This window comes from Propithecus coquereli, unplaced genomic scaffold (assembly GCF_000956105.1).
Source record: "Propithecus coquereli isolate 6110/MARCELLA unplaced genomic scaffold, Pcoq_1.0 Scaffold169, whole genome shotgun sequence".
NCBI lineage: Eukaryota > Metazoa > Chordata > Mammalia > Primates > Indriidae > Propithecus > Propithecus coquereli.
In genome coordinates this window covers 2,821,237-2,845,519 of record NW_012141524.1, presented here as the reverse complement: position 1 = coordinate 2,845,519, position 24,283 = coordinate 2,821,237, and the positions used below count along the sequence as shown (strand labels likewise).

The window sequence follows — 24,283 nt, the reverse complement described above, 5'->3', positions numbered from 1 at the left end:
TCTAATAGAAAAAAAAGAAAAAGGGCCACCCTGCCATTCGAAGGGAATTTGCAATGAAAGCCATTTACTTGGCCCCATGATTATGTATACACACTCGTTTTAAGGCAGCGCACAGGAAGCTTTGCCAAGAAAATTTTAAAGTTCAAGCAGAAAAAATAATCACAATATCTTTCACTCATTTGCTGCTTCTATTTGTTTCTTTAAAATGCACAGCTAAATGCTCTCTACACACCGATATCACTGGGTAGGTGGGGTATATCTTATTACTGGGTTATTTTCCAGTACATTTGGCGTAGTTAAGGTAAAGTATATTAACTTTCTCTCAAAATAAAGATGAAAACAGAGTTGTAGCGGCCGTGAATGCTTCAGCCATTGTCAGGAAGTTAAAAACTGACAGGAGGTCCAAATAATCAACTCTGCCTGGTGCATATACCCGTAGTTTTCCCCTGGGATATCTGGTCTAATCCGACAATGTATCTGACTGGCATGAATGTAGAATTACTTTCAATAAAGATTTTATTTCAAGCTTGGATGATTTCCCCCAAAACATCTTGTCACTAAGGCAAAGTATATCATAGAATATCTGATTTTTTTCTCCCTACAAGTCAGCTTTTGAGAGGGAAAAAATACACATTTCAACTCAAGTACTCAACTCAGGTCAATTCACTGTAAAAAATCACATTTTAACATATCGAGACTGATTAAAGATTTGCTGTGTTAAAGAAATCACAGAGCTGTCAAAGAGCGCTTACCCTAAAGTCTGGAAATGTAAAGAATAAGTAACACGTTTGCTCAACTACAGTTTGCACTCTCCCTGCAGTAGCCTCCAATCGAAGAGCATGCAGGACAGATGACTCCACAGGCTAACACCCGGCTTCTAGAATATTTGTCTTTTTGCAAGTAACGAATATTTAAAGGTCACATCTTCCAATAAATATGCAATTGTTTCCAGGCTATATGAGAAATATGAATGGCCTGGTCATGATCACGCTAAAATGATCTTCATTTCTCTATTTATCCTTCTCTCTGTCTCTATTCTATTCCCTTCCTTCACAATGCTGCATTAAGTCAGCATGTTCAAGATGGGATAACAGTAGGTAACAGTACATTACTCTATTTTGAATTCACTTAAATGTTTCGTTTGGTGCTTGCTTACATTATTTCAGCCTTGGTGTCACATTGTTTAATTTATGCTTGGTTCGTATAATCTTAAAAATAGCTTATGTTAGCTAGAGAGTTTCACCCCTTACTTACTAAAAGCACACAAATCATATGATTTAGCTCTAATGGGACAGGAGTAATTATTTTAACATTTAATAATCAGAGCATATTATATTTATATAATGTTTTAAATTTAAAATCCCTTTTATCTCTATTATTATACTTTATGACTAACATATATAATATTATGATAAGAAGTACATACATGAATGAAAACTCAGCATGGATAGTATCAATAGTAGATAAAACTCCAGAGAGGTAAGGAAAGGTCGAGAGTCGAGTCCTTGTTCTTTGACTTTGTAGTTATGTGAACTTTGGGCAGATCATCTAACCAAGAAGTCCCTAACCCTGGCTGTACACCAAGTTCCTCTGTGAAGCTTTTTAGAAACTCAGAGTCCTGGGCCTCAGCCTTGAACTACCAAATCAGAATCTCTGTGCAATCCCTTCCTTCTTTAAAAGCTCTAGCCAGAATGGAAAACCAGTGAGTCCTAATCTCCCTTTTCTCGTTTATCAAATAACAATTGACAGAAGCAAAGGTAATCACTTATAATAAAAATTAATGTTTCTATAGTTTGCAAAAGGGTTTTCACATACATTTTTTATTTAATCTTCTAAACAACCCATGAGATCATTTTTACCATTGAGTTACTTTCTAAATGAGGAATCTGAGGCTCAGAGAACTGCTAAGGCCTATCTAAGAGCACACAGTCAGGACATACAGAACTAGCACTTTAAGATTCTGAGATTCCAGCTTGCAGCTTTTCCCTAGAGCAATGGTTCTCTCCCACCAGGTACAGAAGAATCACATGCGGAGCTTTTAAAACATACCCCAGCCTCACTGCAGGGCATTTGGGACAGATTTTCTGTGGATGAGTCCCAGACGTTGATATGGTTTTGAATGCTCCACAGATGATGTTAATATGCAGGCTGAACTGAGAATCTCTGCCCTAGAATGACCAGAACAATTTGGGAAATTTAAGTTCTCTACAGATATAGTATGATGGTTCTACCCCAGCTTTGCTGGTGATTCAGCATGAACTCCAAGTGGAAGGGAATGATTCATGAACACAGGGCTGGTCATACCTAGGCTCTGGATTAGATTTCAGGTCTTCTCTTTCACAAACCAGTTCTCTTTCTATGGTAACTTTGCTGGTTCCCCAGAGCTCATGGCTATTGTCACAGGTTGGATTTTAACATTGCACCAGTTATCCATTAACACCAATAGAGGGAAAGGTGGAACCGGATGGGGAAGAAAGAGAAGTCAAACTATGCTGTGGACCCAACAAAGCCTGGCCACCCACAGGAGCTCTGGGGCACCTAGGGCCATCACAGTCGTCTCGAGGTGGACCAGGATGGCTTGGCTTCAATATACTCACTGAGATCAGTCATTGGCTGTGGGCTATTTCTGAGAGATATTAATACCTTTGCAGAGGAAGCTTTAGAAGGATGATATACAAGCCCTACAGTGAAGCTAGACCTGAGCTCAACTCCTTGTCTCCTCTTCTACTGTCCATTCTAGATTCGCTCACCTCAGCTATGGCCTCTGCCGGTCACGTGGCTGATCTGATGCAGTGTCCCAGACTCTCCTCCATGAGTGGTCCAAGCTACTGTTCACCACATTTCAGACAAGGATTTCCACCCTGTTCATTAATCATCACAACTGAGCAACAGAGAACTTGGAGGCCCCATGTGGAGCATGTGGGTGCCACACGTTATTCCCTGTCGCCATTGTGTAACAGCAACCCTACCTCCTCCATTTGGTCAGTGTTAATCACACCTGTCTACACAGTGACTCTTCTCCTTGTCTGCTGGTCCCTGGACCCAAGAAGCCCCATGTGCCCAGAAAGCAGCAGTAGCTTGTAACACAGTGATTACATGCGTCATTCTAATACAATGATATAAACAGAAGAGCATCTTCCTTGGTTGTCCATTTATTTTGCTCTTGAGGATACCATGTTCTAGTTACCATCTTCATAACACTCTGTGCATCAGGTCCCCTTGGCTGCCCCCCGGCCCTGCTGGTTGTTATTAAAATTGCACCTCCCTGGCTTCTAGCAGTTAATCCCCACCACCAGGACTCTATTATTTCAGGGTCTTGTCATCCCCGTTGCTATCAGTGAGCCTAGTTCTGTAGTGGGCTCTCCTACAGTCAACTTGCATTTAAAGAGCAAAGGCCCCTATAATCACACAACTTTTTTGTAGAGTTTCAGTGGTGCTAAGCAATAGCTCTTCAATATCATTGACCTTGTAGTTACTATCCACCGCTTCCCACTATTATTTTTAAATGTCTCACACATTACACCAGCTAGTCTCCCCCACAGATATAGCATCCCAATTCACCACTGGTGAGAATTTTAACAATTGGACTGCCACCTTGTGCCAGGGCCTGTTCACACTCCACCTGCCACTATTGACAGATTCCTTCTTGCCGGCCAGGCAGCAGGTGACCTAGCTCCAAATCCCCATCTTATGGCTGGCTTTCTTGGGCCACTTCTAGAATGAATAATTACAGGTTAGTCTCTGCATAAGTAGCCCCTGAAACAGAGCTTGACATTCAGGGTATGATTAAGGCTCAACCACTGTAGAAAGAGAAGGTGGCAACAGGATTGGACAGAGGAAAAAATTGAACTAAGGTGCAGACCCAATAAAACCTCTGCCTGTCCCCTTGGGGAGCTCGGGAGCACATAGAGCCTGTCAAAGTTGTCTCACAGTGGGCAGGAATGGTCCAGGCTTTATTCTGTGGGATCAGCCAGTGTCCTTGAGCAAAGCAAATCACTGTGACTGAGGCAAACCCTGGAGAAGAAAGGTAAAAGCCATCTGCTAACCCTGCAACTAGGCAGGAAGTCCTTCCTTGAAAGGAGACCTGACTGGCCCATCTCTGCATCCAAAGCAGCCACCCTCATTATCAAATTGATAAATGTAGGAATGGTCCCTTAGCAGCCTGGAGACTGAGAGCCTCTTTTAAAAGACTTGAAGAATGCTTGATAGTGGTCCCTAAAGCATGGGACATTTCATGTTATGGAACTTCTTACAACATGGAATGTGCTGGACTCAGAATCACGCGTTAGCCTGGCATTCATATTTACAAGGACATATGCACACACTGGCACGATTCATTCCTCCAGTACAGTACAGATGATAAATGCATACATGTGAAAGCAAAATAAATAATTTTCTTTCTTTCAGCGAAGTATTGTATACCTTTTGAAAGTGTTTGTATTTCTGCAGACACATTGAGGATTTTACCAAAAATAGAATTTGATGGTCAAATTTTAGATGCCCCCCCAAAATAGTGTCATTATCTTCACACCATCTGTAGTATAAACCAGATAAAAATTGTTCTCTATTCTAAACTCCTCTCACTAGTTTTGTTCAAACTGGGTACACATTGGAAACTCACTGTCAGATAATATACAGGAAGGAAAGGCACCCTGCACAATTACAGGCCTTTAACAGGCTCTCAGGATATATTAGCTCTCTTCGTTTGTGCCTTCATGTTCTCGTACTCTCAGAGTGGGTATGAAACTCAGGTGTGCAAGAAATGTAATTATTGTGCTGTGATTGAAACTAATTTCTCTTTCAAGGCCCCATTCGTCTAAATAACTTGAATTTAGTCAATTCAAACTGTCTTCTAGATTTTTCCTGGGATTGTTTCTAGTTCTGGAGGGTTACGTACAGCCTTTGCATTTGGGGGTAGGAAGGGCATCCATTTGTACAGTATTTCGATATATTTACTGAGCACCTAGTACTTACGAGCCAAACACTAGTCTTGGTCCAGTGAGATAGCACAAAGCACAAACAAAGCCTTTGTGCTTAAGGCATTTGCATCCTACTGAAGAATGATATTGAAGCAGATTAGCAGAGTAAAAAGTGTCTGGCTCTTGCCACTTCTGCAGGCTGATCCTCATTCCTGTTTGATTTTCAGTCATCATCCCCTACTTCCAACCCCAGGTCTGGATCTCAGTAACCATTCAGGGTTCTCTGTGAAGCTCCTATAGGCCACCTTTGCCTCGATATACCAGGCAGCATTTTCTACCTAACCATTCCCGGTACACTGGGCATGGGCAGCTCTGGAATCTTGCCATATTTCTAGGTTTTCCCCAAAGAGAAGAACATGGGTCTGTCTCATCTCAGCATCCTCAAACTCTCTAAACAGCCTACACACCCAGGGAAGGGTATTAGGAAGCACTCGTGACGGCCACTTCCATGGGACCTCACCAAAGTCTCAGCTCTCTGGGACTCTCCCTCCCCCAGTCCAGAAAATCTTTCTCTAGTTTGGCAGCAGAGCAGCCTGGCTCTTCATCCACCTTCCAATTTACTGATTAGGCCATAGCTGGCTGCAGCTCTGAGGCCTTTGGCACTTAGGCTTTTGAAACTCAAAGGCATAGTCCTTTGCAATTCAAATGCCCTGCCTTGCAAAAATCAAAAGCACTTTCTCTGCTTTTCTGCTGCATCACCCCTCAGCTGAGGCCATAAATGCTGCTGACTGACTCTTGGGGAAAGGCAAGAGGTACAAGGAAGGGTGAAGAAGAAACCTGGGTTATTATATATTATCCCATCTCGTCTCGAATGATACTTTGTCTTTCCCAGAATGTCCATTCTTTCGTCATTACTCTGGGAGCCCAAACGACACTCCAAAGATCATTCAACCTACTGTCCAATACAGGAATCTCAAATATCCTGCCTGAATACTTCTGCTGGGGAACTCATGGCCTTTTTATATATTTAATAATATTGATAGATGCTTTCAGTACTTTTCCAGTATATATAGGAAAAAAATCTATACCAAATCTTAGTAGTAGTAATATCTAAGTGGTGGAATTGTGAGTGATTTTTATTTTCTTATTTTGACTTGTCTGCATTTTCTAAATTTTCTATAGTAAATATGAATCCATTACTGTTTTGAAGCAGCCTTTTCTATTGTCACAACACTAATTTTTCATATGAAGGTAAAATTGGTCTCTGGGCCAATTCCAATAGCTGAATTACAAGAGGAAAGTTTACTTTTTCTTCCATATCGTTGCTTTTTGCAATCAGTCATCATGGCTTCCCTAACTGTTCTTTTCTACAAACCAAACACCTTCAGTTCCTGTGCTCTTCCATTTAGGAGACACACTGCTGGGCACATTCACCTTGGTGCTCACTAGTTTTTCAGTGTCCTTCTTAAAGTCAAGTCACTCCCAGGCACTGTGGTGTGTGCCTGTAGCTCCAGGAACTCAAGAGGCTGAGGTGGGAGGATTGCTTGAGCCCAGGAGTTCAAGACCAGCCTGGGCAACAGATAGATCTTGTCTCAAATTTTTAAAAAATTTTTAAGAAGTCAAGTCACTAAAGAAAGCATCTAAAACTTATTTTTCCTCAAAAAGTAAAATTAAGCATGGTGGTACCCAAATTGCAACTGATTCTCTTTCAGCTATTCTGGGACCCTTACTTAAACAAAGAGACAATTTTCAAGAAAACATCTGAAGATTTTGTGTAGGTACCCTTAATGAGAAGTGAAGTAACTCTTTTCTTCACCTATACGAAAAAAGAAGTTGAGGAATTCTTACTCTGCATACTGAAAGGATTCCATTTAGGTTTAGCTAACATCACAAGGCAAATATTTAAGTTCTCTATTTTCCACTAATATCTTATAATTAGGTGCATTATTCTGCTTGGTTTAATTAATGCTGATCCATGCACAACATTCAATATTCTGCATAAAATGTTACTAACACTAGTTTTTAAACTGCTTTGTTGGACAAATTCAAGTAGAGAATAATGACAGTCTTATAATATTTTTCTTTCTAAAAATACTACCAACATGTAATATATTTTCTAGCCTTTGTCCCCTAAATGCAGAGCAACGTCTTCCAAGGATGTTGATATTATCACTGGTTATTGGTATATCAGTAGAGCTCAGGGAATAAAAATTAAAACTTCTTTTACTGTTGAAAACGATTTTAAAACTTGAGGGAAAAAACCTAAGGGAAACCATAACTGAAACTCTCAATCATTTTGCTAGTAGGGCATTTACGTTCACAATGAAAAATGAATGCTTTCAGAAATTTAAAAACTGTGAATCTGGAGAATAATGTGACAGTTTCATTTTTAAAAACATACTAGCTTGGTTTTTGTTCCATCTGAACACCTTTCTCATCTGCGTAGATATGTCCTCGGATGTGAATTATGTGATTTAAAAAATCAGAATATCTCACTCGAGGCTTCTTGCTGACTCTGACTCGCTTCTCTCCCAAGTCTTCCCCAGGTCTCAGGTCTTCACCATTAAGAAATCCTTTGATTTCAAACCCAAAATTCTTGGATCTTAGTTATTTGCAGAAAGAATATCCGCATCCCAGAGTAATAAAGATCTTCATCTTAATCTAGGTTCTGCCACTTACTCCCTGTGTGAACTTGATCAAATTATTCACTCTTTCTCAGGCTAATTTTGTTCATCTGAAAAAGTTCATCTGAAATTTTTCCTTTACTTTTGGTAAAACAAAGAAAAAAAATGAGAGGAGAAATATTCCTAATACATAATAAAGATACAGTGATTTAAACAGCAAAGTACTGGTTCAGAATACACTGGCATTATCAGCACAAGAATACCAGGGTGTGTGTAGCTGAGTGTAGGAAACTGCATGAAAAAGGTAGCATCACAAATGAATAGAGAATGGTGGTCTATTCAACCGTTGTTATTGGGGAAATTAGCTAGGCTTTAGAAAAAGATAAATTTAAATTACCATCAAATTTCCCACACTAAAATATATTTAAGATGAATTAGGGGATATGTTTAAAAATGAAATCATTTTTTAAAAAACTAGGAGAAAACTTTGATATTTATCTAATCATTTTAAATGGATGAATTTTATAATTAAAAAAACAATGGTAGAAATTCCAAAAGAAATAGTAATATATATGAGTACATTAGAATTTAAGTAAATAAAATTAACAAACACAAGCATTGGGAGATGTATGTGCAACAAAAATAATGAAAAGTTACTCTTCTTAATACATTTAAAACTTAGAAATTCATATATAAAAGGATATTTATTAGAGCATTGTCTGTAATAGCAAAGAATTAGAAGCAACGTAAAAGCCCACCAGCAGGGGAATGGTTAAATAAATTAAGATATTTCCATACTATAAAATGTAACAACTTTTTAAAAAGAATGAGGTATTTTTATATGTACTGACTTGGAAAGATGCCCATGATATATAGTTAAGGGGGGAAAAGCATATTATAGAACATTATGTATTTTTTTATTTCATCTTTTTTAAAAAGAAAAAAATTATATATATACATATGTGTGTGTGTGTATGTATATATATATATATAAAGATAGGTAGATAGATAGATAGATAGATGGGTAGAAAAACATCCAGAAGGAACACCCATCTGTTAATTATAGTTATAGAGGAGTTTAACTAGAAAACAGGGTAGGTTTTTACTTTTACTGTAGATACTTCTGATTAGTACATTATTTTTCAAAGACTATGCTTTAGTTTTGCTATACAAAATAAATAAGATGGGTTAAATAAACATAAAATTATACATTTTCATAGTAAAAAGGGCAGAAGATAGTCACAGAAAAAAAAAAAAATACATGTGACTGCTTGTTTGCTTTTGTTAACTTCTTCCCCATTTCCTAAATTCAAAGAATCCTAAATTCAAAGAATGACAGACCATCTTTTGCCTACAGCAATTATTTTAAAAAGAATAATTAAAAATGATAATAATGCTAACAGGACTAATAAGTCCTCCCACATGTTATCATGTTTTAAGAAAAGAAGAGCCATAACTTAGTGATGCAGTGCTAGCTCGCGAGGTGTGGTCCTGGGCCAGAATTATTACTACCACTTGGGTACTCGTAAGGAGTGTGGTTTATCAGCCTCTCTCTAGACTTGCCCAGTCGGAAATCTGGGGGTGGACCCCAGCAACCTGTGTTTTCATGCACCTTCCAAATTATCATCATGATGGTAAAGTTGGAGAGCCATTGATCTAGTTGTTACATTTCTACTGTTTCACCCTAAGGCAGAGTTTCTCAGCAACAGTACTGTTGCCATTTGGGGCTGGATAATTCTTGTTGTTGCAGGCTGTCCCGTGCATTGTAATGTTTAGCAGAGGTCTTTGCGGTACCCGCTAGATGCCAGTAGCCATTTCCCACCCTGCCCAGTCAAGACAATCAAAAAATGTCCTCAGATATTGCCAAATGCCTCAGGGGCTGCAGGAGGTAGGGGTAAGTAGGGGAGAAGGATGCAATATTGCTCCTAGTTGGAAAACAGTGACTAAAGAAATACTGCAAAATATGGAGGAAGGGTACGTGGAAAGATGTTTTCATTTATCAACCTCGCTTATGCTAAGAAATCATAAGGTACAACTCATTCTGTCCTATATAAGATAATGACTAAATGATATATATTACATATATAAGAAATGGCAATTGCTCATGTTAGAAGTGAAAAATGCTGGATACAGAATTATAAAATGTGCATTTTCTCAAATATGTAGGTAGATAAATTATACAAACATTAATATCATCTTTAAATGCCAGTAGTATCATTCTCCTGCTCAAAACTCAAGAATTGATTCCCATTACGTGTAATTAAATCCCAGATTTTTACCAAGGCCCCCAAGTATTTCCCACCTCTTTTCCCTCCTCACTCCCTGGCCTCCAGCCAGACTACATATGCTCTTCTCTGTTCCTAGAACCACCAAGCACAAGCTCACCACTAGAGTGCTGTACCTACTGTTCCCTGCCTGGAATTCTTCCCCTGCTATGTGCACCTTAGCAGGACACTGCTCAAATCACCCTTGGAGAAGGCTTCCCCTCAAAACCCTGTCTGCTCCATTGTGGCACTTCCCACCACTCTCTGCTCTTTAGAATTACCTGGGTGCTATTCAAAAATAGGAGCAGCCTGCCCCTGCCCATACTGAGTAAATGAGAATCTCTGGGGATGGATTCCAGACCCATCGGAATTTTTTAAAAGCCCCTCAGGGTCAGTGGAAGAACTATTTCTCCTCGTAGTTTTTCTTGAAGTACTTCAGTGCCTGAAATCAGATTATATATTAATTAGTGCATTGTTCCTTGTCTGTTTCTTCCACTAGATTATAAGCTTCACCTGGGTAGGGACTTTTTGTCTCTTTTACTCACTGCACTATCCCCAACATCCAGAGTACTGTCCAACCCACAGTAGGTACTGAATAGATTTTTATGAATGAATAAATGGTTACATCGAGTTACCAGTGTTTATTTTCCTTCACTGTACTCTTCGAAACTTTTTAAATTTTCTCTAATACAATGTATTGCTTTATAATCAGAAAAAAGAAATCAAAGCTGCTTTTTAAATATGCCTTTAAAAATTGTGATATATCTGAAGCACAGTGATTAGCACATAGAAGGTATTCAACAAATAGTAATTTTTTTTTCATTTTAAACTAGTGAGTTTTGCCAGTCTCTTATCTAATTTTTTTTTTATTTTGGAGTATTACGGGGGTACATTAATGTTCCTTTTTGATATTATATATTATGTCAGGGGTTTGGATCTGATATTCCATTTTATCTGTGGTTGTTGTCACCTTACAGAATACATATTCCGACAAGAAATAAATTATTAATTGATGCCTATGGGCTATTCATTTTTTTATTTTTTAGTCCTCACATCTTATTAAATATTCTCAATATTGCTTTAAAAATACTTCAGAATATCTCTATAATGTCCAATCTATAAAAATATGAAAAAAGTGGATAATTGAAAATGTTTCAATCTTCTGTACTGAAATTAATGCAAAGAGGTTCAATAAATGCAAAGAATCAAGCCATGTTAGCTATCAATATGCAACTACCTTTTCTATAATGTGCTTTCAGAGAATTGTATACACATGGCTTTAAAGATTATTCAAAAGCAAAAATGTCAGAATATAGCAATAATTCCCATGTAGGATGATAGTTATCAACTCATTTTGGAAAATAATAATGATCTGATGTTTAGAAATAAAACTGAAGACTTCTCAATTAGTTTCAACCAATATAAATTGACATACAAAAAATGGCTAAATTATCTGTGAATGACCTCCTTGAAACACACTAATGTTAAATGTAAAAACACTTGTGAATGCTCTCTTGCTTTTTCAATACTTGAAAATTTTTCTGACTTACAACTATAACTTTAAAAAAGGTAGAATTTCTGCTAAGTCCCCAATCTTATAAAAAGGCCAGTGTAGATAGCAGTATAGTTTGTGCAAATTGAGGGTAGGCAAACATATGGTTAGCATGGATCCCCCCCAAAATAGTTATAGCACATAGGAAACATAAGTTGAGCATATTGAAAATTTATTCTATTTTTAACAGCCTCTGTTCAGTTAAGTGGTCAAAGTCACAATTAGCATTTCACATGCAGTGGCTGAGCTATATTTTGCAAGCCAGGTGTGACCTGATGGCAGGAATACATTTGCCACCACACTCTCCTCATTCAAGTAAAAGCGTCCTAAAGTTATGTGTGTTGGAAAATCACAGCATTCCATAGATAGGGAGGGAACATTTCTAACACACCTCCATGACTTGAGAGTTGTCCTGCAATTATGTGGCTTTCAGCATGCTTTGCAAGTCACTATGGTAACAGCAAAGCACAAACTTAAAAGGAAGTTTGCATCCATAAATCTTTTTAGAGCTGGACTATTATTAAATGCTTTGGTCTTCTTAATCCAGCATTAATTTTTAGTTTTATAGTAAGTTCTCTCTCAGTTAGAGTCATTTGGCTATGATTTTTTGCAACTAAGAAATTTCTTCGAGTTAGCAGTTCAGCTCATTTTCGGAAAAACTTACCCAGCATAAGGCTTTTTCGAGAGGAATTTTTTTTTGTCTGGGGTCCAACATCTGTAGCACTGGATTATAGATTGTTTCTAAAATAAACTTAAATTGATGGATCATTGCTCCTTTCATTTGGGCCTGACAAGAGGTAGCTCTGACGTTTTTTCTTTTTATGCTGTAAACTATGTATCGTTTTTCAGCTCTTGCCATAAAAATGAATTCTTATTCATTTCAAGATTTTGTAAACTTGAATTTTACTTAGCAGTATAAGAATTGCTTTTAGTATGAATATAGATGAAGTACTATTTCATGAACAAAGTCATAAAATCATAATTATTTTTGTCTGATTATTTTATACTAAGCAGTATTAATAAATAGCCTTGCTCAAAAGAGTTGCAGTTTGGGGTCCTTTTTCCTATCAGTTAAGCATTCGTAGGCACTAAACTTTGAGCTCTTCATGTTGTTTAGAATCAGATATCTTTGCTATAAGGATTTCTTGGGAGTAAATTAATGGTGAGTAAACACACATTAAGAGGAATTCCCAAATGTGGACAGAAGATCTAAATGTTTTTGCAGGTTCCTGCCCACCTACGAATTCACTGCATGTTAGTCTCTCAACTATGTCTTTGCCCTTACTTTTCTCATTCAGATTTGTTCTTTTGCCTTTTAGGCTTTATTTTGTCATAAAGGGGAGTTTGTTTCAGTTCTTTGCTGAAAACAGGCTAAATTGTTGCTCAAAATTTACAGCACTGTCATTTAAGGGCTAATGAAATCTAAGCCCTACCAGAGGGGTGGAACTAGCCAGAAATGACCATAATCTGACCTCTTTCTGAGTTAGCTGCTACAGAACTGTGAAGCCAGGGCAGGATAGGAGGATAAAATCTACAACATTTTCAGACTTATATATAGTAGGTCCCTAGCAAAGCACACTAGAGAAGCATTTCCTAACATATAATCATCAGTGTTACTCAGAAAAGAGGATCTGTGTATGACCATATGACAAGCAAGTAATTTAGGGAAGGCATAAATTGAACAAAGATGAGCAGGGATATTTTTTCTGCAGGACTTCTCAGAGCCTTCATTATACTTTTGTGCATTGTGAATGTCTAAGAAGAAAAAAAATGGCATGCAATTTTTCTCCAAAACATTTACTTTGGAATGCCATTTTTTGTGAAGCATGCCACAGAAATGAAGTTTTGCAGAACCCATTTTAATGAAAGGTATTGCCAAACCCATTGTAAAAAATATATTAATATATGGTTTCTAAATTAGATCCTCCCCTCCAACAATACAACTCACCTATAGTTTAAGCTACTGGAAGTACAACTTATTGTTTTTGAGAGTTTTCCATCTTAGATACAAGACTGAATTATTTTTTTTCCATGCAGGGATTTTATTTCTTCAGTAGCCTATGTTTCTCTTCTACATATGTTTTACTAGTTGAAGCCTTCAGAAATAATGGCACTTGCGATGCCCAGCTGGTCCCCACAGTAAGAGTGAAAATTATGATATCTATCGATGTGAGGTAAAAAAAAAAAATGAGCTATAAATAATTTTGCAGGATAGTATTCTAACTATATTTTTGAAATTGTGGTTGATTCCCTGTGTGGTTCTAAATCAACCACTTAACTATTTAGTAGTCTAGCGAGGTAGGGAATATATAAGTGCACATTTGAATGGTGAAGTTTGTAAGAGCATTAATACATTTTTTCCAGACATCCTCATTTGGGGGCCTTCTTTGCTAGAAATGTCTATCCCCACTATCTATTAGAAAGGGGTCTAGTCTAATTTAAACTTTAATATGAGAATATATTTGCCTGTCAACGTGAATCATATAGTTCCATAGTTGGTGACTTCTACCCCAAATTGGTCTTCTCTCTCATCATCTTTTCTAAACTAAAGACAGTGACTTCTTAACACACTATCTACTGTTTGGTTGATATTCAAAAAATAAATTGCCGATTTATATATAGAGAGATATATATACACACACATGCACACATTTTGTAATAGTGAATAAACAAGATAGCATATATTCTGTATAATATGCATCTATATTTTCTTATTAACTTTCTTTCTTAATTACATTTAAATTTTCTAAAAGTTATTATAAGTAATTTAATTTTTCCAACATAGGAAAAAATATTCCAAGCTGCCAAGAAAATTCAACCTGCAGTAATGCAAATATAACAAGAATACTAAACTGTGTCATTTCTAAAATTTTTACTTATAATAAGATTGTTTTAAAGCACTCACAATTTAGAGTTTTATTAAAATCAAATGGAAAGCATGCAGAGAAATGGCCACACAGGATACAGGTTTGAAGTGGAATGAATATTCCACATTTACACATGCATAAGGACGCAAAATGAACATTGGTCCACAGGAAATTTAGGAAACTGAAATATTGGCAGGAATTCATTACAGGAGACCCCTCCTGAGATGTAGGCCACCAGGTAAGATAAAGAAGCCTTCTCACAAGGGGAACCTGGCCATGCAGCTCTAGCCTCTGATTCTTGCTTCTATGTAAACCACAATCTCTGTCCTTCCTCTAGATTTGACCCTGCTCTGGATTCGAAAACCAGGCATTTTGCTGAGCAGGAAAAATATAACAAACCCTGGAGAAATATATAGAAAAAAATAGTCTAGCCCCATTCCAACCTTCTTGCTCTTTCCTAATGGCTGGAGTTCCACCAGCTGTATCTTTCTGGTACCCCCAGGAGAGCTGCGTTACCCCTCCACCCACCTAAGTTCCTCCGAAGCTATAGACCTCGTCCAGCTTTCACCCCATAACCTCGTGACAGCGGTCAGCTCTTGGACACCCACCTTGATTTCTAGCCTCACCTTTATGGGTATGACTCAGTTTGGGCTCCCAGCTAGCCTAAATTTCACTGTCCCTGCCGCCAACTGAAATTTTAGTATATGTCCAATCCTCAATTTATCTCTACCTCATCCTTTCCCCTTTCAGGCTCCCTGGACTCCAGGTACTAATGTTCTTCTATTACCCCATTGGCCAAGATGCCCTAGAGAGACCATTTGCCTTCACGTGTTCAATACTCTCTTGCTTTTGATTCTGTCTTCTCCATGGCCTGTGATCTCTGAGCCCTGTTCTCTGCTAGATAAATCTTATCAATTTAGACCTTTGCTTCCAGTAGGTAAAGTTGTTAAAGCAACTTTCACCTAATAGATACTCCATTGATTATTTATGTTATCTTTCTCCATATTTGCCTTTAACAATTTTTTATTGTGGTGGAGTCAATGAAGTAGTTAATATTATAAAAAGGGATTAATTTAAAACCAAAAGAGAAAAACACGTATTTCCTTCATAATGAATCTTACTGATGGCTTTTACAATATGCATGTCTGGGAGTGGCACAAGAGAGATCTTAAACTGAGATAAATCAGCTGTTAAAGAGAAGCAAAGACCCGCTGCATTTGCCCATGCTATAGGTAGGAGGATGCTTAAAGCATTCAATCAGTTTTTGGTAAATGAAGTAGCAAAGTGGCATAGACAGCTTCTTAGATTCCAAAGGAAACTTTAAATTTGAAGTCTCAGATAACTCACTGATACTCTAAAAATATGAGAATGCCTTCCAGAAATGTAGCCATGCCAACAGTGCTCACAGGTACAAATGCTCTCCATTTAAAGCAGAAGAAAAAGGAAAGTAGGAGGCTGAATATCTTGAATATTCAATCCAAATTTGAGAGTCATTTTGGCTACAAGAAACCTACTATAACCAGGCTGTCAATCACAATTCTACAGCGAAGAATGAAAATTCAGACCCTCTTACAATGAATCTCATAATCACAGGGAGGGTGGCAGAGTGAAAATTCAACCCAGTTACTAGGCCCTGGAGTCATAAGACACACAGGCAATGATGCTTCCACAGGTGCTGAAACCAGACTGCCTGAGTCTGATCCTCAGCTCTGTGCAACCTAAGCCATGTCGCCATTCTATGTCTCAGTGCTCTCATTTGTTAAACAGGCTTAATAATAGAAGCTACTTCATGGGACTGTTATGTTGATTAAATGAGACAATAATAATGCTTATAACCATTGTTGCTTATTATTTGCACTGGTCAGGTCAAGTACATTTTGCTGGCCACGGCGCCTGCCACAAGCTCGTGCTGCGGGTAGGTACAAGTCAGCGCACATGTGGCTTTTGCCCTTCTCAGTCTCTTTCTGGAGAGGGAAGGCGTGGCCTTGTGGTCACAGAAGTGGTTCTTCAGAGATTCAGGTTTGTGAAGGGAAAGAAAAACGCAGTCCTCCCTTATCTGCAGTTTTGCTTTCTAAGGTTTCCGTTATCTGAGGCCGGCTGCAGTCTGAAAATACAAAATGGAAAATTCCAGAAATAAACAATTCATAAGTTTTAAATGGCACACTGTTCTGAGGAACGTGACAAACTCTTCCACCTGGGACATTTAGCCTCCCTTTGTCCAGCATATCCACACTGTACACGCTTGTTGGTCACTTAGTCCTCTCAGTCATCAGATCAGCTGTCACGGTGTCGCATGGCAGTGCTCGTGTACAAAGAACCCTCATTTTACTTTATGGTGGCCCCAAAGCACAAGAGTGGTGACGCTGGCAATCCAGGTATGCCAAAAAGAAGCTCGAAAGCGCTTTCTTTAAGCGAAAAGGGGAAAAATTCTTGACTTAATAAGAACAAAAATCATCTGCTGAGGTTGCTAAGATCTATGGTAAGAACGAATCTTCCATCCGTGAGATTGTGAAGAGGGAAAAAGAAATTCTTCCTAGTTTTGCTGTTGCATCTCAAACTGCAAAAATTACAGCCACAATATATGATAAGTGCTTAGCTAAAATGGAAGAGGCATAATATTACATTCGTGAGTGGAAGACAGGAACAGAAATGTGTTCTGATTGCTGGCAGTGGGGTTCGGTACTATCTGCAGTTTCAGGCATCCACTGGGGGTCCTGGAACATATCCCCCGAGGATGGGAGGACCCCTGTAATGCAAGTCTTCCTGCCTCCTGTGATTCAGAACTGTACAGACCCACATAGGCCAAACAGAGTCCTCTAAAGTCCATCCAACTCAACAACGTTCCTCGCTGAGCTCTGAGGCCAGAGGCCCCGCTGTCTTGTAATAAGTTCCGTTGCCTTGCTTTTTCTCTACACTCTCATTTCCCTTGGGTTGGGATGTCTAGTAGAGTGAAGAGATTAGCATTTCTTAGCACCCTGTCCTTCAATAAGCTATCCTTATTTCCTTACCATCACTATAACCCCACTTTTCTGAATTTTAATATAAAACCAAGTAGGCTTCAGTTGTAAGAACAAGCGTTATTTTTTTAAGTCTCCATTTTTTGGATGAGGGTTTATTTTCTTTTCAGGAGTCTTATGTTGAAACAAGCAAGGCATTACCATTAATAAAGCCAAATCCTAATGTTTCATTGGTGTTGCAGCTCTCTATCCAGTCCTCACACAAGCAAACATTTCTTTGATTCCAGTGGGATTCTTTTCCCATGCTAAGGCTACAGCAGCGGTCCCCAACCTTTTTGACACCAGGGACCAGTTTCACGGAAATAATTTTTTTATGGACTGGGGCAGGGGATGGTTTCAGAATGATTCAAGCACATTACATTTATTGTGCGGTCAAACCTCTCTGCTAGTGATAATCTGTATTTGCAGCCGCTCCTCAGTGCTAGCATCACTGCCTCAGCTCCACCTCAGATCATCATTAGGAATTAGATTCTCATAAGGAGCACGCAACCTAGATCCCTCGCATGCGCAGTTTACAGAAGCGTTCACGCTCCTATGAGAATCTAATGCCACCGCTGATCTGACAGGAGGCGGAGCTTATGCAGTGATGTGAGCAATGAGGAACGGCTGTAAATACAGATGAAGCTTCACTCGCTTACCCGCAGCTCACCTCCTGCTGTGCAGCCCGTACCTAACAGTCCACTGACTGGTACTGGTCTGTGGCCCAGGGGTCGGGGACCACAGGGATATAGGATTCTGCATTTTATCATAGTATAAGGTAAATTGGCTGTCCAAATGAATGGAGACACTTAGAATTTTGCCATATACCTAAATGTCTCAGAACCTACCTCCTCTATAAAACATATTCCAGTTAGCATTTTCCAGGAACACTCTAATTGCTAAAAACTTAAATTTTTTCTCAGTCCTTATGTCTACCTTTGATTATTAATTATGCATCTATTGTTATTTTCATTTTGTTTGGATTATTATATATTTTATTCATGTCTCATTTATCTCCTCCATTGACTGTAAGCATTTCAAAGGCTAAATCTTAACTCCACATTAATTTTTGCTGTTTAATCGATTTATTCATTCATTTCACAAATATTTATTGAGTTCCCATGATGCCCAGGTATTATAGGAATAAAAGGTTAGACAAGGCAAAGTATCCTTACCCACAAAGTCATAGTTTCTATTTCTATACAGTAAAGTACAAAGAGTAGATAATTAAATAGTGTTGTAAGTTAATTGTTTTTCCTGAACAAGAAAATTATTTTATAATTCCAAAGTATCCACAATTTCGCTTCAAATTCCAGTGGAATCTTTCTCTCTCTCTCTCTCTCTCTCTCTCTCTCTCTCTCGTTCTCTCTACAGGATAGTGGCCAGAGCCTCCAAGAACCTCATGTCCACACAAAGCTTAGGGATTGTATTTGGACCTACCCTTCTGCGAGCTGAAAATGAAACAGGGAACATGGCGATCCACATGGTCTACCAAAATCAGATAGCTGAGCTCATGCTGAGCGAATACAGTAAGATCTTCGGCTCTGAGGAAGACTGACAGACAAGACAAGTTACTGAATATGTTCACATCTGTCTTGATGCCTAATATTTTTACATTTCTGTAAACATATTTCTGAAATATTTTTTTCTTTTCAAGTGACAGATGCCTCATTTTGTGAAAACTTAATGATGATTTTGTGTTTAAGTTCCAAACATTTGAATAAAATAATTGACAATATTTGCCTATATGTGTTCTACATTAACCCCTTCCGTGCTGTTCCTTTTAGGCGCACATCATGCAAGCCTCACGCTATGAAATAATGTTCAGAGCACAGCACATATCCAAAAATTGCCTTCCTGCTGCTCCAGGGCACCCGGGGTGTGGTTGTGTATATGCAGATGCATGAGTGTGAGTGTGGTTGAAAGTATGGGTGCGTGTGCACACATGCGTGCCTTCTCAGTATCCATGCTGCCTTAGGTATGTCCACATACTCCTCCTACTACACAGGTAGAACTAAAAGAGGCGGGAAGGTAGAAGCTAATAATTTTTAAATAGAATGAAGGATATCCTATTCTCAACCAAAACAGACATACTTTATCTTTCCAGAACATTTTTGGATATGTAAATATAGTCCAGCTATTCTCAGTGCTGTATGGTGAAATTTACAAATACAACAATGTTGAATGGCAATTTTTCTGAAGAAAAATGACAGTTCAAAGCACATGCCATTGGATATGTTTTTTTATAAATACTATTTGCAGTCCCATAAACTACTATCTTATAAATTGGAAGCAAAATTAGTGCCCTGCAATTTTGATCTTTATATTATACAGGAATTGCATGACTGCTCATTTTTAATGTTAACATCCATTTTGAATCTTCATCAAACTGTATATCTTCCTTTTCCCTGGCTATGTCATTTTATGTAGAATTTTTATTATGCTTCTGAGGATGCTTTATTGGTGAATTACATTAAATCCATCTAGAAAGAACTTTTTTAAAAGGCTTTTTTTCATATGCCCTAAGGATTACTTTGACTAGACTTGGATTGCTTTATCCACTTGATGGTTAGTTTCAGTTGTCATGGATAAACAAAAGGGTAACTGTCTAGAATATATCAAACATTGTTTTATTTTGAAAAGTATGTTCTAGCTGAACACATCTCATACCGGTGTTATGAAAGTATTCTGCTGATAAAAATGTAGACTTATGTTTGACAGCTTTTTAATCAAATTCAAATGGAATAAATAAAACTAATCCAGCACGATAAAGAGTAAGTCTAGTTATCGATTTGCTCATGAAATGAAAAATAAAGCATGTAAATAAAACGCACGAAGCACGAATCCAAGAGCAAACACTTAGAGCAATAATGAGCTCAGAGGCGTAGGCTGTCTGCATAGAGGGAGTGTACAGGAGAGGGAGAGAGGCTGCTCAGGAGATGGGCAGATGTGCATGCAGCTCCAGCAGCCACAGCGCTGCCTGAGGACAGAGAGGGCTCCCTCGCCCCTCTTGAATGTCTTCATTTTAGCAATGGCCCCAGTAAGTGGGCTCTTGGCCGAGAACAGAGAAGCAACCACAATAACTGCTGAAGTGTGCTTTCATCGGGTAGGATGGATACACATACCACAAAGCCAAGAAAAGTCACATGAGGCAGAATCCCATGATCTAAAGTCACCAGTAACAGTGAGCTAACAGACTTGCTGGCTTTAAGCAATTCTCTTTTTTTTTTTTTCCGTAGATTTTATTTATTTATTTTATTTTATTTTTTTTAATTTCAGTATATTATGGGGGTACAGATGTTTGGGTTACATATGTTGCCCTTCCCCCCCGCCCAAATCCGAGTTTCAAATATGTTCATCCTTCGGGTGGTGCGCATTGCACTCTTTGTAAGCAATTCTTAAATGTAAAATTGTAATTATGCCTTTCAGAAAAACATGGAGACATGAAACAAGAGTTTCTGGCATTCTATTTCAAGTCCTTGTCATTTCCATGCCATTCCATGCTCTCAATTAGGTCTTCCCCAAGACTTTATTATGTCTCTTTTTGAAAGAAGGAAGAGTGAATTTAGTAGTTCTAGCCCTAAAATCTTACCCCTTCACATGTGTCCATCTGCAAAGTTATTCTGGAAGCACCAGCCAGAGAGAAGCAGCAGTGAAAGCCAAAGTGGCACTACCTGCTTTGGGTAGGGACTCCCAGCCCCTTGTCTCTGCTGCTTTCCAGATTTATAATCTTCAAAAGCACCAGCTTCTTGATTTCCAATCTGAGGGGATTTGGCCTAATTCAAACCCCAGCTGTGTCCTGTCCCTGCCTGCTAAGGACATTTAATCAGAGAACGCGTTTCCTCTCTGGGAAAAAACCATTCCAAGGTGCAGGGCCAAAGTGCCCGTCACAGGATCCGACTTGTCACACTAAAGGCATAAAAAGGGTTATGCCAAAAGGTCATTAGATGCCGTAACATCTCAAAGACAGCAACAATGGTTATATGAACCGGTCCAAGTTGAAACGCTGAGATTGTAAGTATACTAGATGGACTAAGAAGTTATATTTTATAAAACTGATTGATATTCTCCATCAAGAAGTCATCACAAGCCAAAGAGCATGGTTTAATTACCTAGTTTAAGCCAGGAAAAATTCTGGGCGCTAATGATACAAGTATAAAATTAGGTAAAATAATCCTACCTTCTGTAGTTTTACAGTCTGCTGGGGAAGATGATCACTTAAGGATTAGTTACACTTCAATACACAATCAGCACAAATTAGCCATGTTGGTAAGCAAGTAGCCCCAGGGCTCTGCACCTATACATAGAGATGCTCAAAAGGTATTTTTGAATGTATGGGCAAACGTAACCGAAGCTATTACAGAGATATTAACAAAGTTCACTGGTTGACAGAGGACCAAATAACCAGTTGTGTATGGGGAAGTCAGGTGAGGCTTCACTGGAGAGATAACCTTTTCAATCTAATCTTAACCAAAAAAGTCATGGGAAAATAATAAGAAAGCCACAGAGAAACTTTGTTTCTTAGAGAGAGAATGTCTAAATTCACCATGATCAAGAGAATTGAACTACTTTGAGGAGACTAGCATTTTCTTGTGGATGTGTTTATGTACATGTGTATGTGCCTGTGTGTGTGTATAATTTTGAACACTTTCTAGGAATATGATTAGAATCTTGTATTGTTAGGGGCATTTCTATATTATGATGAGGAAACCTAGTTTATAGAATGGAAACAAGTCATTGGAAAATCAAGCTAGTTAGTATGTCCCATTCCAGCTTGGCTTTACCTACCCAGGACATAGGAGGTTGGCCCTCTTTCTTACTGACACAAAAAGCTTCTTGGAGAAGGTATGTATTCCATCTTATATGTTGAGAGTCTGACTTTCCTTAGCACATGCCATATGACAGGATCACCATGCCACAGCTAGTAATTGAAAGCCATATGATGGTTCTCTCCATCCCATTAGAAAACAAAGGATCCAATCAAGAAAAATTAGAAAAGCTGTTAAAAGGAAGCAATCACTTGCCAGTGGTGCTGTCCTTATAGTTTAACACAGCTAGAAATTGACCTGTACTTCTCTTTTCCATATTTATTTCTGTGAATTATAAGTTAATCACCCTGTCAATTTCTAATTAAAAGGCCCTGCAAAAATTTTCATCGAAAAGGACTGTCACTAAAGGTTCTGAGTCAAACTGCTCTGTTGTCAAAAATGAGAAATCAAACCAAAACAATATCAACTCTCTCCTGGGAAACTCAAATCTTAATACCAAAAAAAAAAAAAAAAAATCCAAAAACTCTCTTCAAATATTAATATAATAGCCACATTTTATTTCTTCAATTAAAATGTTTCATCTTATCTTTAGAATATAGATAGATCTTTTTTTCTCTTTCTTTAAACCAAAAGTTACAAACTCAGAGGCCTCATGGGGCCAGGCAGTACTATAAATGAGTAAAAAGGCGCAGGCGGCAGGCATTAGGAAGTGGTAGCAGCTGTGGAAAAGTCAAGCTCAAGGCCTGACCAAAAGGGTCAGCTTCTGCTCAGCTGCAGCCAATGTTGCTTATGTGGGAATATTGTCACAATGTTGCCAGATCTTCAGATCTTTCATGAAGAGCCAGAAATTCAGAATCTCATGTGAAATCTGATTTTTTTAAAATTTCAGAATATTAAGAGAGTACAAACATTTTGGTTACATGAATTGCTTTTGTACAGTTTGGGTCAAAGTTTAAGTGTGTCTATCACCCAGATAGTGTGCACTGTACCTGTTGGGTGTGAATTTACCCATGCCCTCCTTGCCCCTCCCTTGATTTCCATTGAATTTTACTACCATATGTGCACACGAGTGTTGATGTATTAGTTCCAATTTAATAGCAAGTACATGTGGTGTTGGTTTTTCCATTCTTGCAATACTTCACTTAAAAGGATGGTCTTCTCCAGTTCCATCTGGGTTGTTACAAAAGGTATTAGTAAATCACTTTTGTTTATGGCTGAATAGTACTCCATGGTATACATATACCACATTTTATTAATCCACTCATGTATTGATAGGCACTTGGATTGTTTTCACATCTTTGCAATTGTGAATTGTGCTGCTATAAACATTCAGGTGCAAGTGTCTTTTTTTTTCCTTTGGGTAAATACCTAGTAGTGGAATTGCTGGATCAAACAGTAGGTCTCCTTTTAGTTCTTTGAGGTATCTCCATACTACTTTCCATAGAGGTTGCACTAGTTTGCAGTCCTACGAACAGTGTATAAGTGTTCCTTTCTCTCCACATCCATGCTAGCATCTGCTGTTTTGGGACTTTTTGATGATAAGCTCAATCATAAAAGAAAAAGGAAATATTACAACTGATACCACAGAAATACAAAATACCATTTCTGAATACTATAAAAATCTCTGTGAACATAAACTGGAAAATGTTGAGGAAATAGACAAATTCTTGGAAACACACAGCCTCCCTAGGCTCAATCAGGAAGAAACAGAACTCCTGAACACACCAAATCAAGTAACAAAATTGAAGTAACAATAAAAAATCTCCCAAAATAGAGAAGTCCCAGACCAGATGGTTTCACAGTAGAATTTTACCAGACCTACAAAAGAGAACTGGTACCTAAACTTCAGAAATTATTTCATAACATAGAGAAGGAAGGAATACTCCCCAACTCATTCTACAAAGCCAGTAGATATCAAGGTAGCCACCTTGATACTAAAGCCAGAAAAGGACACAACAACAACAAGAAAAAACTATAGACCAATATCCCTTATGAAGATAGATGCAAAAATTCTCAATAAAATCCTAGCAAACCAAGTTCAGCAGCTCATCAAAAAAAATAATACGCCACAATCAAGTGGACTTCATCCCAGAGATGTAAGGATGATTCAACATGCAAAAATCTATAAATGTGATTCACCACATAAATAGAAGCAAAAACAAAGACCATATGATCCTCTCAATAGAAGCAGAAAGAGCATTTGACAAAATTCTGCACCCTTTTATGATAAGAACTCTTAACAAAATATGCATAGATGGAACATACCTCAATATTATAAAAGCCATATATGCC

The 24,283-nt window shown here is 38.1% G+C and overlaps 1 protein-coding gene across 1 annotated transcript in view; it reads left to right on the top strand.

The window, feature by feature from the left end:
• The window catches only part of ARHGAP15 (Rho GTPase activating protein 15), a 614,346-nt gene extending 595,386 nt beyond the window's left edge, over positions 1-18,960 (top strand). Inside the window, exon 14 of the mRNA XM_012641747.1 lies at positions 18,597-18,960. Coding sequence (XP_012497201.1) covers positions 18,597-18,780 — 184 coding nt within the window. The 3' untranslated portion in view covers positions 18,781-18,960. The remainder of the gene's footprint in view (positions 1-18,596) is intronic.
• Positions 18,961-24,283: the final 5,323 nt, after the last annotated feature.